This window comes from Oncorhynchus mykiss, chromosome 17 (genome assembly GCF_057628025.1).
Source record: "Oncorhynchus mykiss isolate SJ-2025 chromosome 17, ASM5762802v1, whole genome shotgun sequence".
Taxonomy (NCBI): domain Eukaryota; kingdom Metazoa; phylum Chordata; class Actinopteri; order Salmoniformes; family Salmonidae; genus Oncorhynchus; species Oncorhynchus mykiss.
In genome coordinates, this window is record NC_143038.1 from 70,462,344 (window position 1) to 70,477,903 (window position 15,560).

The 15,560-nt window shown below is 45.9% G+C and overlaps 2 protein-coding genes across 3 annotated transcripts; one reads left to right on the forward strand and one right to left on the reverse strand.

Annotated features, from left to right (window-relative positions):
* sp1 (sp1 transcription factor) lies at nt 1-11,960 on the forward strand. Of its 2 annotated transcripts, none has more exons than XM_090206456.1 (7): nt 1-397; nt 1,040-1,116; nt 2,016-3,107; nt 3,688-3,895; nt 5,570-5,711; nt 6,189-6,379; nt 9,435-11,960. In XM_090206456.1, the coding sequence occupies exons 1-7, from the start codon at nt 391-393 to the stop codon at nt 9,734-9,736; spliced, it is 2,019 nt and encodes a 672-aa protein (XP_090062582.1). In that variant the 5' UTR covers nt 1-390; the 3' UTR covers nt 9,737-11,960. The 2 variants fall into 2 exon arrangements, with proteins under 2 accessions (XP_090062582.1, XP_090062583.1); XM_090206457.1 differs by having other exon boundaries at nt 366-486.
* Nucleotides 11,961-12,196: 236 nt separating this feature from the next.
* On the reverse strand, nt 12,197-15,532 carry LOC110495202 (cell division cycle-associated protein 7). The gene is made up of 9 exons (XM_021570514.3): nt 15,420-15,532; nt 15,196-15,318; nt 14,592-14,906; nt 14,384-14,476; nt 14,006-14,161; nt 13,693-13,836; nt 13,412-13,561; nt 12,806-12,942; nt 12,197-12,425 (listed from the first exon to the last, which is right to left on the reverse strand). The coding sequence occupies exons 1-9, from the start codon at nt 15,426-15,428 to the stop codon at nt 12,392-12,394; spliced, it is 1,161 nt and encodes a 386-aa protein (XP_021426189.3). The 5' UTR covers nt 15,429-15,532; the 3' UTR covers nt 12,197-12,391.
* Nucleotides 15,533-15,560: the final 28 nt, after the last annotated feature.

A 15,560-nucleotide genomic window follows, 5' to 3' on the forward strand; every position in this document is an offset into this window, starting at 1 on the left:
GTTAGGTAGCGGTTAGTGTCACTCATACATGGGGTGCACTTGATTCAAGTTGCATGGTGTGGCATGCAGGCACTTCGGGAACAAGATTACAGTCGTTCCACAGGTTTTAAAAATATATAATAATTTAAGCGCAAATATACAAGCCGATGTAGCTCAGTTACTAAATCAAACTCACACTGCTCAACGTAGAAACCCCCCGGGAGGGAGGTCTAAGTTATGAAAGAAAACAGCATTTTCATTGGCCCACAACAACACAATTCGACATCTAATTGGATAAAAAAATAAATCTCCTCCTTTCTCCTTCGTAGCAGAATCAGCATGTTTGGTTGAAGAGCAAAAAGTTGATGTCAACCTGAAAGAAGCCCGAGAAACTCCTCCCGTCTCGAAATTATGAGTGGTAGGTGAACTTTTTTTTCTTCTCTCTTCTCCCCCCCTTTCAGAAGTAGCTACAGTAGTTTTGTAAAAGTCTACGAAGCTAACTAATAGGTAGGTGATTGTTTATGGAGTAGATACAGCTAGGCAAATCTGAAATTACAAGGTCTCAAACTCTTCAGCTCTAAATTTGATAACCATTTATTGAATCTTAGCTAACGTTAACGAGCTAATGGTTAGCCAGTCACTTAGGATGAAAAGTCGTATGAGCTAGATTAGCTAGCTTTGCTAACAACTAGTTAAGGTTGGAAAACAATTTTAAACTCTTCGAATATCATGTCATTAGCTAGTCAGGCAGCTAACGTTAGTTAGCTCTTGTGGTTGTGTAATTAAGACTCCACTAATCGTTCCCATGCTACGAGCTAGCTATTTAGCTACTTTCTTTAGCCAGTTAGCAGTTGTTTTGCGGTTGTTTTTTTTGTTGTTGAAAAACTTACATAACTTAGTTTGCTAGTTCGTGGTATTAGCAGTGTTTTAATTTTATCTAATGAAAGTATCATAGACGTGTCAGCTGTAATATCCTAGCTTGCTTTTGTTTAACTGGCAACTAATATCAGGTAGTTAGCTACTGTTAGCAGCTAATCCATTTGCAACGTTACATTTACAGACCAACAGGATGAAATGGCCGCGATGGTGGAAAGCGGTGGAGGCTTCCTTCAAAAGCGAAACACAAATACCGGACAAGTATGCTTGCCAGTCAAATAACATTACACATTCCCAGATAACGTGCATTCCTCAATGTATTCCTCTGATGTTTGCTAGAGACGTTACCCCCTTTCCTCCCCCCTCCTGACATGTAACGTTAACTAGCTAGAAAAGTAGCCAAGCATGAGACATTTTGAACTAGCTAGCTATGGATAAATGTGTGGCTTAACTGTGGTCAGTGGTGGGAATGGGTTTTGATCAGTGTTGTTGATTTCTCACAAGCACATGTCACCGGGGTGGGGATATAGGCAGTCGTAGAGGTGGATGATCCCACACGGGGAGTTCCTGCCAGCCCCGTACAGCAGCTCGCACAGCCCATTTTGGCTGGCGTCGGAAGGGGGTGGCTTCGGCTGAGTGAGCTAGTTTATAGGGCAAGATAAAGGTGTGGGTGGGTTGGGGGAGGGGAAGTTTAGCCCGCCGCTGCTCTTTAAAAAAAAAAATGTGATCCCACCCATTTGCCACTGGCGCTCCCCCATTTCCTCTCCCTTGGCTTGCCCTCTCACTCATGCCTGCTGCAGCACACACGCTGGAATGCTGTGTGTACTGTCACATTTCACCGTAGGTGTGATGTTAAAACCATGGCAAATGTGACAAGAATTTTACATTATGTTAATTATTGTTCGTCTTTCACTGTGGTTTAATTTGTTTTAATTGAACTCTTTCAGACTAGATTTGGTTTCTCTTATGAACACCTTGAAAAGCAGATCACATTGTTACATCAAACAGAACCCCTTTGGTAAAGTTTTGTGATGCTGTATCTTATTGATTAGCTGTTGCACATGTAGGAGCTACTCTTCCTGTGAACAATGTGTGAGTTTTGTATACTGTATACTACTAGTAGCTTCACAACAAAAATCCAACTTTGTTTTTTTTTGCAGGACTCCCAGCAGCCCTCTCCTTTAGCTCTGTTGGCAGCGACCTGTAGTAGAATCGACACCCCAGGCGAGAGTGACTCCGGCTCCGAACAACAGTTAGACCTAAGCCAAGCCCAGCTGACCCAGACAGCCAATGGGAGCTGGCAGATCATCCCTGTCAGTCTCGGTAGCTCCAGTGGTTCCAACACCATCACCACCGACTCCACTGGCATGGTCATGACCGCGGGCGACTCGGGGAAGAACAGGGGGCAACAGGTGTTGACGTCGGTCTCCAGTGGGCACCAGGGACAGCAGCAGTATGTGCTGTCCTCAGCTCCTTCTCTACAGGGCCAGCAGGTCCTCACCATGTCTGGGGGCCAGGTTGTGTCCATGCCCAACATCCATTACCAGGTGATCCCTCAGTTCCAGACGGTGGATGGCCAGCATCTACAGTTTGCCCAGGCAGGGGTGCAGCAGGACCCTAATGCAGCTGGGGCAGGACAGTTCCAGCTAGTCTCCTCGCCTAACGGGGGTCAGCAGCTGGTTAGAACAGGGAGTGGAGGAAATATCCTAACCATGCCCGCCGGGGTCCTACAGCAAGCCATCCCCCTACAGAACCTAGGTCTGGGTAACAGCGTCCTGCAGAACAACCAGGGCCAGTTCCAGTTGGCTAATATGCCTGGTCTCCTAAATGGCAATATCACCCTCCTTCCGGTCAGTGCAGCTAGTGGGTCTGAAGGGGACGGAGGCTCTAACCAGCAGCTGATGCAGCAGGTAGTGTCAACCTCTGGCACGTACTACACCAACTCAACCACCACCACCACTCAGACAGGCACCTCGTATGGAGGCATGACACAGCAGACTCAGAGCACCAACGGCTTCCAGAACTCTGGCGGCGGGATCCCCATCCAGCCAGATAACAGAGATCAGCCGCAGCAGATCCTCATTCAACCCCAGCAGCTCATCCAAGGAGGGACCTCTCTGCAGACAATCTCAGCTGGGGGACAGGTGTTCGCGACACCAACACTTACCCAGGATGCCCTGCAGAACCTGCAAATTCAGACCCTCCCCAACACCTCTCCCATCCTGCTGAGGACCGTCGGGCTCAACGGACAGGTGAGCTAGGAGTTCTACTCAAGATTTTTCGGAATGTATTTGTTGATTAGTGCTGGCGCCCTAGTTACAGGCTCTGACTAGGTTATTATAAGATGATAACCAGTTCTCAGGTATAAACCCTAGGCCCTATAGCTTACATTTGTGATTTAGCACCTTTTCCCCCTTACTGTACCACCAACTAACTGAATGTTGCTCTGGCTGGAGTACCCCTGAAGTACCCCCTCATGCAGTTTACCAGTAGGCCTATGGTCTCACGAGTCTTATCATAGTATCCCATGTGGATAGACTAGGTTATCCCCCCTGGTTGGGAACCACTGACTTAGACACTCCTGTCTTTCTCCTAATGATCCAATGTAACAATGATCTCTGTGCAGATGATGTATGATGTTTTAATTTCTGAATAATTTGTGATGAAAGAAACCACTGATGCCAGAGAGAGAACAAAAGGGGAAAAAATAAAGAAATGTAAACTCATCTCAGTCCAACAGAATGGAAAATATAACTTAAATGTGTCCGTTCCTAATTGATCAATACGGACTTCCTCGATCTGCTAATCAATTCCTCTACCTCATCCCTCCAGGTGAGCTGGCAGACCCTCCAGCTGCAGAGCCCAGCGGGGACCCAGATCACCCTGGCCCCCATGCAGAGTCTCTCTCAGCTGGGCCAGGCCCAGGGAGGTACCATGCAACTCCCTGGCCTGCACACCATCAACCTCAACACACTGCAGAACTCTGGTTTACAGATGCACCAGCTACAAGGAGTCCCCATCACCATCTCTAACACATCTGGTACGTGTTCTGCTCAGGACTGAATTAACACTTATCCTATTGAATTTCAATTCGTCTTTTACTAACAGCCCATAGAAACGCATTGAGTAACGCATTCATAAATGAAACAAAGGACTGGTATAAATAAAGGTTTTGAAGTGTCTGTACTATGTCTAGGAGATGTGAGAAAGCTCAAGAAATTATATGTATGTATGTGTATGTATGTGTGTATGTATGTGTGTGTATATGTATATGAATATATATGTGTGTGTGTGTGTGTGTGTGTAACCCCTTATTTTTTTGGGGGGGCACCAAATTACCTCCATACTTCTGTTTTGTATGAGTCCTTCAGACGAGTCTCGTGACACTTGTGTAGGTCGTAGTGCAAGATGGAGAACGCCATCATGTTCGCGAGAGTCTCTTTTTCCATCGATTGGTCATACGTTTTCGAAGCCAAACCGTTCAGACGCTACAGACGCGGAAGGCCGACCTAGACGGATACGGTGGATTGAGACGCAGACCATATCTTAAACTGACCGATTTTACTGGAGGTTTAAATAAAAAAAATAATAATAATGTTACTTCGCTTGATGCACGGGTGGTCACAGTTGTAGACTTACCCATATCTGCACTTTAATGGTTGTAATCAGAAGGTTTTCATTCAGTTGGTTTTGAATTATTTGATGTCAACAAACAAATGTAGCTTGATGTAAATGCAAAAGTAAGTGTTAAGTAAGCCAACTGGTTTGCCTTGTTCACGCTACATGGTGCTAGTATCTACATGGTGCTAGTATCTACATGGTGTGTGTTCAGAGTAACAGACGATTGGTGGGCATTGACTAAGCATTTCCTTTACTCCTCCGTGGGTCAGTGACAATCAGCTAGTAAGAGGTTTGTCTGGTCCGGCAGTCGGCTAGTAAGAGGTTTGCCTGGTCGGCTAGTAAGAGGTTTGCCTGGTCGGCTAGTAAGAGGTTTGCCTGGTCGGCTAGTAAGAGGTTTGCCTGGTCGGCTAGTAAGAGGTTTGCCTGGTCGGCTAGTAAGAGGTTTGCCTGGTCGGCTAGTAAGAGGTTTGCCTGGCAGTGAGTTGGAGTAGATGAGGGGGTGTAACCACCCCACCCACCCTGTCAGTGTCTTATCCGGGCCCCCACAGACAGACACACGTTATGTGGGCGTGTCCAAGTTTGCCCTGTTCCTACCAGCATTTACATTTTATGGCTTGGCTATAGTTTTTCTGTCCTGAAATTAGACATGAAATTCAACATGGATTTCCCCAATGCCTCAACCTGACCATACCGGTTGGACTTGTAATTTAATTTGGCTGGGATAATAAGATATTTAAACTGGTTTAGTCTCCACAGTACAATGACAGAATAATAATCACCTGCTATTGTATTTGGTCTGTTGATTGTCATGAGGTTCTCTTTATGCTAAGCAGTTCTCTTTATGCTAAGCAGTTCTCTTTATGCTAAGCAGTTCTCTGCACCCGCTAGAACATCTGCTAAACTGTGTATGTGACCAATAAATGTTGATTTTTTTACTTGAAGGTGATTTTGTATCTGTAATGCCCAATGGCTCTATATACACACCTAAAACAATTGATTGGTCACAGTAAGCTTTCATGAACGGGAAGGCCAATGATGTTTGTAAACACTGAATATACTGTAACGGCTGACGTTCCTGTTTATTCCTCCACAGGAGACCAGGGTTTGCAGGCAGGGGGAGACAGTCTGGATGACGGCACAGTCATGGAGGAGGGAGACACGTCCCCTCAGCCTCAGAACCGCCGGACACGAAGGGAAGCCTGCACCTGTCCCTTCTGCAAGGACGGAGAGGCGAGGTACATAACATCTGAGTCTGTCAACACTTAAGAGCTGGGTCAAATGTTGTTTTTTTTTATCACCTGAAAGCCTTTCTCTTGATTTTTTACGATGATGTAGCCAGGAACCAGGTTGGTTATGTGGTTTATAACCAGGTTTCAGGAAGAATCACTGACGCTATTGCTTATGACTCGTATGCAGAAACTTCTGTCTTGATCCTATTGGTCACAACGTAACAATGACCTCTGTGCAGATTAGATTTTAATTTAGGAGTAATCCTGATGAATAAAAAATGCTGATGCCAGAGAGGAGGGGGGGGGGGGGGGGGGGAATAATAACAATGCAAGCTAATCGGAGAGAACGGTTGAAGTATATTTGAGTGGCATGATATGCGAAGACTGGGGGGCAATATTTCTGAAACTGCAGAAAAAGGTTGGTGGCACACATCAAATAGCCTAACAGCAAAATGACTGTCAATTCCCCCTTTTCCTGTTCAGAGATCCCAATAAGAAGAAGCAGCATATCTGTCACATGCCAGGTTGTGGGAAGGTGTACGGTAAGACATCTCACCTGAGAGCTCACCTTCGCTGGCACACTGGAGAACGACCCTTCGTCTGCGGCTGGTCCTTCTGTGGGAAGAAATTCACTCGCTCGGACGAACTGCAACGCCACAAGAGGACACACACAGGTGAGACGGCCAAGCCGATTTTTAAATTACATCTTTATTGATACGTTATAACAGAGACGATGGTTGGTTGTTTAGCGACAAAACCGATGCGCGCAACTATGGCGCAAAACAGACTGGGTCGGCAACATGCAATCTATATATTTAATCTCCAATGTTTATTGAAAACATAAATCAAGTTGCACAATGAGCACTTTTCTCTCTAATACGTTGTTACAGTTGTTGGCTAGCTAGCTAATGTTAGCGGTGACGTCCATCAGAACGCCTCATAACAAGACGTGGTATCGAGAACAAGGTCAAACTAGCTGAAATCGGTCACTCGGGATTCCCCATATGGCCGTTTCTTGTCATTGTTGCTCGCTATCTGACCATCCAGAATCACAGCACATGGCCTTCTGCCCCATTTGAAGAGCCCGTATCATTTTTGTGACGTTGTCAGCTAACCCGTCTATGGAAGTTGTCAAGTTAGCTCTCCCCATACCCAGCCTCTCATCACACAAACAGAGCTGGAGGTGGTGTTGTTAATGTCCCCGTACCCAGCCTCACCACACAAACAGAGCTGGAGGTGGTGTTGTGAATGTCCCCGTACCCAGCCTCACCACACAAACAGAGCTGGAGGTGGTGTTGTGAATGTCCCCGTACCCAGCCTCACCACACAAACAGAACTGGAGGTGGTGTTGTTAATGTCCCCGTACCCAGCCTCACCACACAAACAGAGCTGGAGGTGGTGTTGTGAATGTCACCGTACCCAGCCTCACCACACAAACAGAGCTGGAGGTGGTGTTGTTAATGTCCCCGTACCCAGCCTCACCACACAAACAGAGCTGGAGGTGGTGTTGTTAATGTCCCCGTACCCAGCCTCACCACACAAACAGAGCTGGAGGTGGTGTTGTTAATGTCCCCGTACCCAGCCTCACCACACAGAGCTGGAGGTGGTGTTGTTAATGTCCCCGTACCCAGCCTCACCACACAGAGCTGGAGGTGGTGTTGTGAATGTCCCCGTACCCAGCCTCACCACACAGAGCTGGAGGTGGTGTTGTGAATGTCCCCGTACCCAGCCTCACCACACAAACAGAGCTGGAGGTGGTGTTGTGAATGTCCCCGTACCCAGCCTCACCACACAAACAGAGCTGGAGGTGGTGTTGTGAATGTCCCCGTACCCAGCCTCACCACACAAACAGAGCTGGAGGTGGTGTTGTGAATGTCCCCGTACCCAGCCTCACCACACAAACAGAACTGGAGGTGGTGTTGTGAATGTCCCCGTACCCAGCCTCACCACACAAACAGAGCTGGAGGTGGTGTTGTTAATGTCCCCGTACCCAGCCTCACCACACAAACAGAGCTGGAGGTGGTGTTGTTAATGTCCCCGTACCCAGCCTCACCACACAAACAGAGCTGGAGGTGGTGTTGTGAATGTCCCTGTACCCAGCCTCACCACACAGAGCTGGAGGTGGTGTTGTGAATGTCCCCGTACCCAGCCTCACCACACAAACAGAGCCGGAGGTGGTGTTGTGAATGTCCCCGTACCCAGCCTCACCACACAGAGCTGGAGGTGGTGTTGTGAATGTCACCGTACCCAGCCTCACCACACAAACAGAGCTGGAGGTGGTGTTGTGAATGTCACCGTACCCAGCCTCACCACACAAACAGAGCCGGAGGTGGTGTTGTGAATGTCCCCGTACCCAGCCTCACCACACAGAGCTGGAGGTGGTGTTGTGAATGTCACCGTACCCAGCCTCACCACACAAACAGAGCTGGAGGTGGTGTTGTTAATGTCCCCGTACCCAGCCTCACCACACAAACAGAGCTGGAGGTGGTGTTGTTAATGTCCCCGTACCCAGCCTCACCACACAAACAGAGCTGGAGGTGGTGTTGTTAATGTCCCCGTACCCAGCCTCACCACACAAACAGAGCTGGAGGTGGTGTTGTGAATGTCCCCGTACCCAGCCTCACCACACAGAGCTGGAGGTGGTGTTGTGAATGTCCCCGTACCCAGCCTCACCACACAAACAGAGCTGGAGGTGGTGTTGTGAATGTCCCCGTACCCAGCCTCACCACACAAACAGAGCTGGAGGTGGTGTTGTGAATGTCCCCGTACCCAGCCTCACTACACAGAGCTGGAGGTGGTGTTGTGAATGTCACCGTACCCAGCCTCACCACACAAACAGAGCTGGAGGTGGTGTTGTTAATGTCCCCGTACCCAGCCTCACCACACAGAGCTGGAGGTGGTGTTGTGAATGTCCCCGTACCCAGCCTCACCACACAGAGCTGGAGGTGGTCTTGTGAATGTCCCCGTACCCAGCCTCACCACACAAGACTGGTTTGGATATATCCCTGACCAATATGGCTTTCATTTTCACCCCATTCTGAGACCGAGTTTGAAACAGCCCCTCTAGTCATTTTAAAGCTGCAATATGTCACTTTTGTGCGACCAATTTCACATAGAATAGTGAGTTGTAGATCTGCGCTATTTCTATGCTTCCTGTTTTTGTATCCTTTCACTTTCGGTTTTGTACACCAGCTTCAAACAGCTGAAAAATATATTTTTAGTAATGGAAAATATTTTTCAGAGAGGTTTAGATGATCGACTGATTCTCTACATTTATACTTGTTTGTTTTTTGTCACACAAACTGAAATTAGGCTCGCTAACCAGGAAATAATGGAGTGATATCTACATAGTGCATCTCCATGGTTGTTGCCTGTCACTGCTGACCTTGTGATGACTGGACGAGGAACAACTCTGGGGCCCTAATTACAGCCTCTGACTAGGTTATTATATGGTGATAACCAGGTCTCGGGAATAACCTTTGACCCTATTGCGTAATGATTTACAGTTTCAGTCATTTACAGACACTTCTGTCTTTCTCCTATTGGTCCCAACATAACACTGACCTCTGTGCAGATTTAGGTATGTTTTTATTTGATTTTTAAATTTCTGAATAATCATGATGGAAGAAACCACTGATGCCAGACATTCTGTTCTGTTTTTGAAGGAGACATTTCTCCAGGTTTACAAGAATAATCACTACTAACCTGTGACCTCTTCATGCCGTCTAGGTGAGAAGAAGTTCACGTGTACGGAGTGTCCAAAACGATTCATGCGCAGCGACCACCTCTCCAAACACCTCAAGACCCACCTCAACAAGAAAGGAACCACCGGTGGCGCTGTGACCTCCGATAACTCCGCCCCTCAGTCGGGTGGAGGCGGAGCCACGGATGCCGGGGGTGTGGTCAATGACCAACACGCCCTCATTGCCATGGAGACACTGTCGCCCGAGGGCATCGCCCGATTGGCCAGCAGCGGCATCAACGTGATGCAGGTGGCTGACCTGCACTCCATCAACAGTAATGGATATTGATTACTGATTGGATGTGGGGATCAGGACGGTAGTGGAGCAACGGACATTGATCTATAAGGGCTATATGTGTCTAGATTATATACAGTAAAACTAAGGGCTAATAATAGGAAGGGAGGGGAGAGCTCTGTTTAGATATTTTTGAGAGCTGAGACAGGATCCAGGGAGTCCCTTCAGCTACACTGCTATGGCGTATTTCCATGACCTTACCCATTTCATTGGCTGTGAGTCGGGTGGAGAGCAGTCTAGATGTTAGTTACCTAGATCTGATCGATAATGGAAGGGAATGAATGGTACTACTACAGTGGTTGTCCTAGTAACACATTCACGAAGGCGGCTTCTCTGGAACACAATACAAATCCATCACTTCCAATCTCTATTTGTACATAACGCAGAAACGCACTACTGCTACTCAGTCCCCCCCCCCCCCATGGCTAGGAGCCACCCCCTCTCTCAGGTCTCTTCTTGTCCAACCCCCCTCTGTCTGGGTATAGTACAGTATACACCAGGGATAACTTCAGTACTCCACTGTACTAGCTGGTTGAGTGGGTTGGGCCTTCGCCTGGTCTCTCACACCTTCTCTTGTCTAGCCCGGTATCACCGTTGTTTCTCATTGAAGGCCAGTGTGGATGGGGGAGGGGCTCGTCGTTATTTGGTCACTATTTGGACTTCTGGGGCCTGTTCAGGAGGATGTAACGTTACACAACGTTCAGATGGTAACATATGGTGTAGAAGGGAAACTGCTCTTGTTTTTTTTTCTATTTGTATCTGCAGCGTTTGGCATGTTTCATGTCCCTGAATCCAGCCCAGACCCAGGAGCATTAATCAGCAGGGGGGGACACACACACACACACAATCACCTACATGGGGTCCTGGTCGAAAGTAGCGTACTAAACAGGGACACAAATCTAAAATCGTCATGAAATATCTCCTTGTTTTTTGCCTTTTTTTATATAGGTACACATTCAAGCCATCATGCTTTGATGCGTTTATCATAGCAAAAAAGAAGAGAATTTGGGATAAGTCTTTGTATGTACATATGTTTTTTCTTCTTTCTCTCGTGTAAAGATACGGAAATTCTTAGCATAGGAAGGATCAACTGAACTTTATATGGTTGCAAGAGATTGCCTTTCTGTTGTGAGTCTCTCATACACAATCAATCTTAAACTTCTATTCTAAACTTTTTATATAAATGTAGATTTTGTTTAAGCTATTTCCAACAAAAAGTGTTGTGTCTATAGAATGAACTATGTATGTATTCAATACAGTCCAGTCCCAGTACATGATTTACTTCTCTGGTATATTTGTCAATTTGCTTCATACTCCCAAGTTCTTTCTCTGATGCATTTGGATATCAAATTCTTCCTTGACTACTTTAACCCTGTTTTTTTTTAAGTCTTATTTCCAAATAATGCAAAAAAAAAATAATTTCAGCTAAAACCAAAAAATCCATATTCTGTTTTAAGAGAACTGTGGAATGGAAGGTTGTCATCAGTTCTAGGCAGTCGATATAACCTGGCTCTGGACCTGGTTGTATTACAGCTTCGGTTTCTGTATTAGGGTTGCTAAAGACAGGTAACATTCCTAGGTTAATGAAATCTTGTTAGGTAGTCCTGCTTATGCAATCCCTTTTCCAGGAATTTGAACTTTTCTGTAAAACCACATTTATTACAACCCTACTTCCATAACAGCATTGGCCTGCATGTTTTGGAAGAAAGTACACTTGATTTATTATTACGTAAGAACAGCATCATTAGGTTGTCTCAAACAGAAAGCCAGGGTCGATCAAACGTTAAGATTGACCTCGTCACTATTTTAATCCAGTCAGTTTCAGTAATGGTGTCAGTCACAGATGTATTGCAGAAGACTGACTAGCTGGGGTTCTAAATGTGCATCAAATGGCACCCTATTCCCTATGTAGTACTATGGGCCCTGGTCAATAGTAGTGCACTAAAGGGAGTAGGGTGCCATTTTGGATACACATTTGAAGAGGGTTAAGTACTTAACTCCCTGTTGACTTGATGTCCACTTCGAGCTCGATCAACTACAAGTTGTGGGGAAATGTATTTGAATGCATCGTTTCAGTATTTGATTTGTACTCCTATCCTTGCAATTTAGTTTTCAGACAAGTGCCCTTAATGTTTTTATTTCATTTAAAAAGGGAGTTTTTTTTTGAATGTTATTACTACAAATGCCAACAGCTGGATTAAAAATTACGAATACAAAATGTGTGATCTGTTCTTTTAGATGTATGATCCTGTTGACTTGAGTTGGTCGAGCATGGCTCTTGCAACGCCAGGATTGTGGGTTCGATGCCCGCTGGGGCCAACCATGCACATGTGACTAAATTGCTTTGGATAAGTGTCTGCTAATTGGCATATTCTTTAAATCTGACGTCTTCGTGTCCACCCCTTTAGCAACTCAGAGGTGACTAGTCCTTAGTAAAGTGAATGACAAATCAGACACCGTCAAATCATTTATTTGAAAAAAATCTGATTAAAATCAACATTCATATCAAACAGCAGTAGAAACCATGTTAGAGCTATAGAACATAAACCTCATCTGGATAGGTGCCAAACTTCTGTATTCCCGGACCAGTGATTTGCAACTGCTCCCCCTGGTGGTCAGATAAGGACATTGAGGCTCCCATTCAGATCCTCAGTCCTCCCCATTTGACAGTTTACTGTGAAGACTAGAAAAAAAATTACAATGTCATAATTGCAATACGAGGGAAGAAAACCCCTTGCTATTCAAAACTACAAGTGGCTGTGCCCTAAAGTAGAGTATAAGAGGATGAATATGTATGGGGCCATATGTATGAAACTGATCCTAGATCAGCACTCGGAGGCTAGATGCACATGGCCCAATCTGAGGTAAGAGTGGACAGAAGCCCTGGTATTTAAAAAAAAAAAACAATTTCTTATTTACAATGACAGCCTGACGCTGGGCCAATTTTGCACTGGCCGGTTGTGATACAGCCCGGGATCAAACCCCGGGTCTGTAGTGACGTCTCATGCTGCGCCACTCAGGATCCTGAGCCAGAGACAGTAAGGGTTCGGGGGTAGAGCTGACCTGCTGAGGTAAGAGTGGACATCAGAGAAGCCTTGGAACTGAGCCAGAGGGAACAGGATTCCAGTTGGGCAGCGTCCGTCTCTGGCACGGCAGAAACTGCAGTTACATATGCCTCGACACGGTGGACACCGCCAGTCCTGCAGCAGGGGACAACAAGAATAGTTACATGAAAAAAATAAATACATTCTAACTTCAAGGCTTTCATAGCCTCCTAGAGAGAGTGTCTGAATGACTCATATACCCAATGCACCTGCATTAGGCTCTTGACAGAGTTCTTGCAAGCAGCTAGGCTCTAAAGGTCATGTTAATTAATTCACATGCTACCAAGGGGATAGTTAATGTAGTCATTAACGCTGTAGGCTACTACCCACTGAACTACTTTCTACGAGCAGGGAGACTAAAGACTTTAAAAAATATATTGATGAATCATTAGTGCTTTTTTTTTCTTCTTCACACACACACAACAGCTGAACCAAGCCAGGCCACATCAGGCGTTAACTGTGCTGGCCTGGTTATGCAGCTGTGAGAAAATAAAATATCAGAGCCAGCACAGTAAGATTTTGGTTGACATGAAAAGTGTATAAAGACAAGTGATGGAGTTCCTACCGGGTCGAGCAGGGCTTTCCTGACGTCCTCTCCGTATCGGTTCCTCAGACACGGGCCACAGAACTGTCCCATTATACCACGACACTCCTCGCTACGGCAACACGTTTTGGTGTCGGTAGTCTTTTGGCGACACTGGTGACACGTTGAGCCCTGAGAATCAGACAGACGTCAAATCAACAAGAGACCGCAAAAAATACATTTTTGATGCAAATTGGTCAACAAAATTGTATTGTATCGTGCACAAGACAATACCCCTTCGACTTTGGTGAGACCTAACTTACTGTGGCTCTGTTGTACACCTTCTCTGTCGTGTGGTCTGCCACCAGCAGTAGCACATCCTCAGTGATCTCCTCCACAGGTCTTATGCTGTGAGGTTTGGCCTGATTGGGACGCGGAGCACGCCTCTGCCTCGGATCACCACGTACCTGGAACAGAAAGCGGACAGCTCGTTGATAAATCTATTACCAGAACAAATCTCTATACATCACAAGCTACATTTCATACTATGTGAATCTAGAGGTTATTTTACCGTACTGGGGACACACAAAGCAGAGTTTGGGTTGGTATGATCACGTCAAAAGGGTATTTGTTAACCTCCAATAGTTCCTCCTCCAGACTGAGCTCCAGCGCTCTCTCCTCCTGGTGGGCCTCCAAGCTCTCAGCTCCCCCCATGGAGCGGGTCCGTCTCTGGGAGGATCTGTTAGGGCTCGTCCTGGACTTCCCTACTGCGCCCTTGGAGCGGGGCGCTCGCTGCAGGGGAAATAGGAAGAGATCAAGGAGCAATGAAGCTGCACTAGCCAATAGAAAAGCTGAAGAAACCTGCGCTGGCCAATAGAAAATGTGTTGAAAGTTGAACAGTATCTATCCCACCCAATCTCCCTCACTCCACTGCATTCAATGCATACGCTCTAGGGACTTGAATATATTGAACATGCCCATCCATGGTGAGCAATAAACATGGAATCAACTCACAGAGCCTTTCTCCTTTTTAAGATGGCCTTCTTTGTGACTCTTCAGCAGGGCAGCTCCTGGCATCTTATGCAGGTCTGCTATCAACTGAGCCAACTGCAGGAGTCGGAGTTAAAACAAGGCATACACAGCATTAGTTGTACAGATAAACGTGACATTTGATTGTCATCTCTCGGGAGTGTGTGGTAATTTTACCAAAAGGCACGTTTACCATAGCTTTGTTAGCCTTGACGTTCTGGGCCCTCTTGGCCAGAAAAGATCCAGACTGTGCTAGATCAGCCTCAGAATCAGAACCTGACTGTTGTTTAACAGGCTGTGTTCCGTCGGTCACCAGCTTCTCTTCAACTTCAAATCTGACTGTTCCCTTCTCAGCCTTCATCTTCCTCTCCTCTTCTTCTTCACTGGAGTGAGGAGTTGGTGTGGCTAGTTTACGGGGGCGCAGTACCACCCGTAATGTGAAGCGATAGGGTACAGGCTGTTTTATGGGGCTGTCTTTGAGATCCACTGGATTGCCACTGTCTGAACTCTGGTGGAAAGACAGGTAGATAGATGAAGAAAAAACAGTTGACAACCAAATTCTACCTGAATATTTTCACGTTTTTGACAACCATATAGAACCACTGAATGAGAACGAGGTCCATACAAATCTGATTCCCTCCAAACAGTACATTTTGAAATTAGGCCTATTATTAAAGTAACTTGCTGTGGGTATAAATTAGGATTTTTCAAGACCCGATTAAATAGCATAAACTCAATGACTGGATAATTTGTAAACAGGTGCAAAATAAATGCACAAAATTACACTTATATCAAACCTCGTGATCACATAGATCACTTTCACAGTCGGAAAACCCATAGAACGTTCTGTCATTTTCCGAATCCTCTGTGAAAATCTCGGCGAGTTTATTGGAGAGCAAAGACAATCCCAAAACACCAGTCTAGAAGAAGTGGAAAAGAAAACAATTAAAAAGATCGACTAGTTCAGTTAAACATTGTAACTAGAATCAATTTAGAGCAAAAGAAGACGAAACAAAGTTACATTGTCCATTTTGTCAAATTGCGTTTGATTTCTTGTCAAAGGCGGCACTGAGGATCTTGGCTGTGTAGCCTATTGATCCGCCTAGCAAGGTAGCCTATCCAATTATTCAAATGAATCTTAATCAGGGTCGTGTTTATTAGG